General features: G+C 38.2%; 1 protein-coding gene and 1 non-coding gene across 2 annotated transcripts; both read right to left on the bottom strand.

Moving 5' to 3' along the window:
* Window positions 1–655: 655 nt before the first annotated feature.
* Window positions 656–846, bottom strand: LOC148067218 (U2 spliceosomal RNA). Its single transcript, XR_015713288.1, has one exon. It is a non-coding gene; the product is annotated as a U2 spliceosomal RNA (small nuclear RNA).
* Window positions 847–2,362: 1,516 nt separating this feature from the next.
* On the bottom strand, window positions 2,363–6,185 carry ctsbb (cathepsin Bb). Its single transcript, XM_087805366.1, has 10 exons — window positions 6,173–6,185; window positions 5,482–5,605; window positions 4,676–4,761; window positions 4,494–4,608; window positions 4,293–4,408; window positions 3,175–3,260; window positions 2,971–3,114; window positions 2,786–2,902; window positions 2,517–2,645; window positions 2,363–2,454 (listed from the first exon to the last, which is right to left on the bottom strand). Exons 2-10 carry the CDS (start codon window positions 5,596–5,598, stop codon window positions 2,378–2,380), a joined length of 987 nt encoding a protein of 328 aa, XP_087661492.1. The 5' UTR covers window positions 5,599–5,605; window positions 6,173–6,185; the 3' UTR covers window positions 2,363–2,377.
* Between the last annotated feature and the right edge of the window lie 128 nt (window positions 6,186–6,313).

Here is a 6,313-nt window from a genome sequence, read left to right as displayed (position 1 = left end):
ATGAAACAACTTTACAAATTCACGGAACAAAACTCACAATCGCTGAAACAACTTTACAAATTCACGGAACAAAACTCACAATCGCTGAAACAACTTTACAAATGCTTGGAACAAAACTCACAATCGATGAAACAACTTTACAAATTCACGGAACAAAACTCACAATCGCTGAAACAACTTTACAAATTCACAGCACAAACACACACACTTATAAATACACGGCACAAAACTCACAATCGCTGAAACAACTTTACAAATGCTTGGAACAAAACACACAATCGCTGAAACAACTTTACACATTTACAAAGTTGTTTCCGCGATAGTTTTTTGTTCTGTGAATTTGTTTTAATGATAAGTGATTTGTGTTTTGTTTCGTGAATTTGTTACATTTGTTTTGCACCTCTCAGCCACCGTAGTCCCTGTGATTAAAAACCTTGGGTCCTGCGTTAAAATTGATCTAGATCAGCCACTGGTGGAGCTTTGTTAGTATCTTCATATGTTTGTGTTCACTTTAAATAAATACGTGGTCTTGTACATACATTTAATATTATTAAAAGTAGAATATCGACAACGTGTAAATGCATAATATATGAATAAACCCAAGACCATTTAGGGCCATTATTCATCATTACTGAATATTGTATTTGACCACTAGAGGGGGTGCACCGTTCCTGGAGGTACTGCAATACCAGGTCGATGCGTGGAGTGGACGGAGCAAGCCCCTATTCCATCTCCCTGCTCCAAAAATCAATTTAATATATGGTCCCCGGGTAGGGGACGTATCAGATATTAAACTGATAAGAACAGATACTACACTTGATCTTAGCCAAAAGGCCGAGAAGCGATAACAACAGAGGGTTTGAACTGGAAGAGTCTTTCTCCAGACCCGCCAACACAGTGACGGTGACGTGTCACGTGGTGTCGTTCTAACCAATAAGCGGTCGCCATTCAAATTACAATTCCAAAACATCGCGTTAAAAACAGATGTAACAAATAAAATTATACTTTTGGCTTAATAACAAAAAAACTTTAACATAGTTAAATAACATTTAAAATCATAATGGAATTAATAAAAAAAATTACAAAAACGGCAACAGTTTTCATGAAGTCATGGTTTTTTTTGGCTAGCAGCTAGCTTCCTCTCAACTGTCTAAAACTCCAAAAAGTAGTGCGATATTTTCAGCCAAGTGATGGAAACAGGTATACTTTAATATAGAGTTACTTACAAGTGAATGATTCTCCCAGAAACGACGTGTAATTCCATGTTTTCAGCTCCTCCTGCACGAGCTCTCACCTGAAGTACACCTTCGTGATGGGTCTGTCGTGAACGAACCGGGTCTTCGAGGCGGCACAAAAGAGTTCTGATCTCTTTTTAATGTAAACAATTATAAATCAGCATATTGACAACATGAGAAACAACGTGAGAGGGGATGGAATTTTGATAATGCTTTTCCAAATAGTTTATATTTTGATTGACATGTAATGTCAGTGTCATATCTGCACAATACAGTTTATTGCATTGAATCCAGAATGTTTATTGACTACGTGACTTCAAACAGGACCAAAAGTATAGCAATAAAAAGTTGATCATTTGTACAGCATTGAGTGATTTAGAAATTGGAAATTAAATGTCAAATTGGAAATTAAAATGGTGTAAAAGGATGTAAATAATCAGCTTGGCATAGCTCTAGGTTCTCTTAGTGCAGACCTGGGCAAAGTGCGGCCCACAAAGTGCGGTCAAAGTATGATTATATATAAATGGTTCTAATGCATTAAAAAGTGTATTTTGTATTTATTATTATTTATTTACATTTTCACATAACACTTACTTACTTTTTCCCTACTTTTTGTGTGTAATTTTTTGAGTATATATTAATCCCTCAAAATATTTTAGTATATATATATATTTAAGTTAGTTGAAGAAATGTTTTGAAAAAAACTCATATATACAAGAATAAAATTGCAGGTTATTTATCTTAATAAATGTCACGGCCTAACGACGAGTGTCCTTTTTTTAAGGGATTTTCTCGTCTTTCTTTTTGCTCGACGGCCCCTAACAACATTCACATAATTTTATGTGGCCCTTGAAGAATTTTAATTGCCAGCCCCTGTCTTAGTGCATCCTCAAATAACTCCTGCTGTCTCAAAAATGCCAGTAGAGCTAAAACCTTAATGGGATTTGTGTGCCTTCTTAATATGTACAAAAAAGGCTGACCAAATTAATCAACAACAACCTAAAATAAAACGTCAATAAATGCGTTTCTTTTTCTTTTTATTTAAATTCAGAAGAAGAAAAAATTGTCATAACCAACCATCATTGTTTTAAAAGACAAACTGCATCATAAAAAGATGAAACATATTTGGAGAACACTGTAGTCTAGATCATGGGGATTCCGGCCACCATCTCGGACTCGATCCCGCACTCGTCGTTCCCGCGTTTGATCTTGAAGAAACCTGGAGTAGGAACAAAAAGTTAATGCTATTGATTTGTTAGAAATATTTTCAAAATGTCCTACCATTCATTCCCCAGTCATTGTTCCAAGAGTTTGCAGCCAGCCAGTAGGGGGTGCCCTTCTCGGTCCCCCATCCAAGGATTTTGATGGCATGACCACCGAGCATTTCCCCAGTGAGGTGCTGGTAAACACCTACGGTTCAACAACAGAGCGGGTTAATTATGTTTATGCTTGGATAAGAGAACCAAAGTAACACATTCACTGAACTAAAACATCTACTTTTACGTGTGTTTTTTTTGCTTTCTTAATGAATAAAACGTTGAGGTTCTCACCGGACTTATAGAGGAGAAAGTCGGCGTAGACGGAGAACGCCGCCTCTACAGGTCCGTTCTTGAACATCTCTGTCATGATCTGAGTTTGGTCCGACGGGAGCGTGTAGCTGCGCTTTCCTGTCGGAGGAAAATAAATAAATAAATCAGTCTGATGACGCGAGGAAAACAGTGGAGCGCCAACATACCAAAGTATTTGTCCTTCTGATAGGACGGCGAGTATCCGTCGATGCACTGCTGATCACACTTGGGGGTGTCCGTCTCGCCCTGGCAGGGAGGTCGTGTTCCGTTGACGTGGTGTTCGCATGGAGCAATGGTGTAGGGGCGACAACCTGCGCACACAGATATGATCACTCGGCTCAGAAACCGACTCACACTTGTGGCTTCCTTACCCTTGTTAGAGCCGTACAGGCCACCAGTTACTAACCCTTTCTTCGTCCAGAAGTCCCAGGCAGCAGACGGGTAACCACCATAACATCTAGAACCAGATTTGATTGTATGATACACCAATTCCTCCTCAGATGCAAAAGAGGTCTTAACTTACTGTACATCAAAAGAAGTCTAAAATATGTCTAAACTTAGACGAGATACCATGATTCCTCCCATGATGCAACACTAATAGACTCAGGGACTCATTCATTCCTCATACTATTAGCTTGTTTAATTCTGAGTTTGGTAACAGGAGTGAAGTGAAAAGATGATTTTCCATGTTAATCTTTGTATCCTTGTCTTTGATCAATGTTCTTTATACTTAGATTCTTTTTTGTTTTGACAAAATGACCCCATAACCTGCGATCTTGTTCACGAGTGAGGGACATCTACATGTACAAAATCAGTGTCGTCGTTGGTCCGTTGGTTAAAATCTGAAGTATATTAATAATGTCAATATATTTTTATTCGTACTTGACTATAACCATATAATGTAGAAGGAAGGAAGGAAGGAAGGGAGGGAGGGAGGGAGGGAGGGAGGAAGGAAGGAAGGAAGGAAGGAAGGAAGGAAGGAAGGAAGGAAGGAAGGAAGGAAGGAAGGAAGGAAGGAAGGAAGGAAGGGAGGAAGGAAGGAAGGAAGGAAGGAAGGAAGGAAGGAAGGAAGGAAGGAAGGAAGGAAGGAAGGAAGGAAGGAAGGAAGGAAGGAAGGAAGGAAGGACGGATAGATGGATGGATAAACTTTATTGATCCCTGTGGAGCTCCAGATTCATAAAACAAGAACAAAGTGCAATAAAAAGAAAGGTGAGAGGCAAGATGACATCAGAATTAAACAATCTAATATCACGAGGAATAAATGAGTCCCTGAGTCTATTAGTGTTGCATCATGGGAGGAGCATTCGTGCTCCATCTGCTTCTCTGCTCACAGACAACAGTGTTCAGAGGATGACTGTAATCATCCATGATGGACAGTAGTTTGTCCAGTGATCTCCACTCTGCAACGGTCACCAGTGAGTCCAGCTTCATGCATAACATGTGCTCCTATTCTTAACCTTCTCAAATCTGTAGGCACACCGACTCTTACCCCATTCCACACTCTTCGCAGCATGTGAGCAGATCTTCGGCCGAAATCTGCACCAAGACCTTCCCGCTGCTGTGGATGCACAAGCGATCAGAGATGGCTTCGGCGGCTCCGAACGCCTGCCGGGAATCAGTACATTTGAGAAGAGTTACAGTTGTTTATGTGACAATCCAATGATGCCTTCAGCGTATGGATCAGTCTTACCCAGCAGGAGCCACAGTTGCCCTGGTCTCTGACCTCACTGATGGTGGGACAGTTGGGCCACTGAGTGCGAGCGTCAAAGGTGTCTGGAAGGTTGACTCGTGAAGTATCGTGAAGCCTGAAGGGACAGATGAGGTACTTCAAGAACTCTGCTGACCTCATAAGAGTCTCCCTCTGGTACTTACACCTCCGGCAGTTTGGGTCCCTTCAATAATGTTCCACAAAGACTCTTCAGATAGAGCTCGTCGATGTTCTGAAAGTTCAGCTCAGCCTGGAGGAAAAATAGGTCAGAAAGTTGTGACTGTAATTCAACGTAATTAAGTTATCATTAGCAGTGATGAATAGAGACTGCAGGGGTTTTCTAGGTTTTATGTGCAGATCTTTGAGAATCAAACTATATTATGTTGAATCCGGGAACAGTTTTACATTAACTCAATTATAATTGTATCTTGCCATGCAAGTACAAAACAAACTTGAATAACTTTGAATAAAGTGTTTATCAAAATTATACCGTATTGAATTCATTTGTGTGCAATAATTATGTCAAATTCATCAAATGAAAAAAACGGAACTATTACATTCTATATATAGATCGCTCGTAATCATTCAAAAATATTTTTTTAATTATGGTTATTTTTCCAAGTAAAGCTACACATACATTTAATGCGTCAAACGATATTTTTACGTTTTTCATTATCATACTAAATAAACGAGTCACCGCATGAAACTAACCTACATTGTTGGACAATGTATGAGAGGAACAGCTCCATCTAGTGGTAGAATGTACTCTGTACTTGATTGGACACGAGACGTTGAGATTGAACTCACCGTGTTAGTTGTTTATTTTGTATTATTTTGTCTATTAAAACTCTCCTTTTGTCTGTGCTCCGGACCACACATATTATTTCATTAATAATTGTAATTTATCATAACTATTATTTTTTATTGTTGGTGTAAGTGAACTTCTATTTACCATCTAACCTAACCTCACCTTCCAAGTAGAGTTTGCCTTGTTAACTTGGTCAACCATCTCTCTGGTAAGGAAGGGCAGTTCAGCGTAGCTGACTGACACCAGGGCCGTCACGAGGAGGAGGGCAAGGAGCTGCATCCTGAGACTACAAAAAAATATAGTGTCAGAGTCAGAGAGAACATGATTTCACCCACGATTACTCCATTAGTGAGTCGTCTGAATAATGTAACGCATTTGTAGAAATACATTTATGTTCAAATGTAGTAATGATGCATTAAAATACCAAAACAGTAGTACTTTTTAGGCAAGTTTGGTGATTATTTTGATGATATCTCGATGAAAAAGAGAATTATGTGAGAAGAAATAATAGCAAAGATTTTGGAATATGATAAAAAGAAAAAGAAAACATACTAAAAAGCAGTACATAAAATCCAAAAATACATCATAAATGTTTGTATATAAAAAGAAAAGACAATAAATAATTCTTATTCTGATATATATACTGTATATAAACAACAATAAAAATGTGTCTTTTTATATACAACTTGAAGTAGCAACGGTGCAATAATGTAATACAATTTAGTAATAAAAAAGGAAAAACTTTCTTTGCAAAATATGATTTAAAATATGTCCTGATAATATTAAACATTAAAAACACAGTGGCATTTTTAATCTTCAAACTTTAATTGAATATTATTCAAATCAACTTTACCTGCTGCAGTCGATCTTCCTGATCTTGAAGTGAACAGAACTGCTTTCTTCACTGCGTTATAAGCAACAGGATCACATGCCGGTTTAATGAGTTCTATAACTCATGTGACAATCAAATGTCTTTTTTTCTACCTGTGCAGGT

This window comes from Callionymus lyra, chromosome 13 (assembly GCF_982586985.1).
Source record: "Callionymus lyra chromosome 13, fCalLyr1.hap1.1, whole genome shotgun sequence".
In the NCBI taxonomy this organism is placed as follows: domain Eukaryota; kingdom Metazoa; phylum Chordata; class Actinopteri; order Syngnathiformes; family Callionymidae; genus Callionymus; species Callionymus lyra.
The sequence above is the reverse complement of the archived record's forward strand: the minus strand, read 5'-3'. Positions and strand labels throughout refer to the sequence as shown.

What these genes read in the sequence shown, in the direction of transcription:
- ctsbb (XM_087805366.1), bottom strand. Translation starts at nt 5,598, where the DNA reads ATGCAGCTCCTTGCCCTCCTCCTCGTGACGGCCCTGGTGTCAGTCAGC. An exon ending in GGACCCAAACTGCCGGAGGT is followed by an intron (nt 4,609 to 4,675) that starts GTAAGTACCAGA and finishes CTGTCCCTTCAG; the next exon opens with GCTTCACGATACTTCACGAG. An exon ending in CAATGACTGGGGAATGAATG is followed by an intron (nt 2,455 to 2,516) that starts GTAGGACATTTT and finishes TTCCTACTCCAG; the next exon opens with GTTTCTTCAAGATCAAACGC.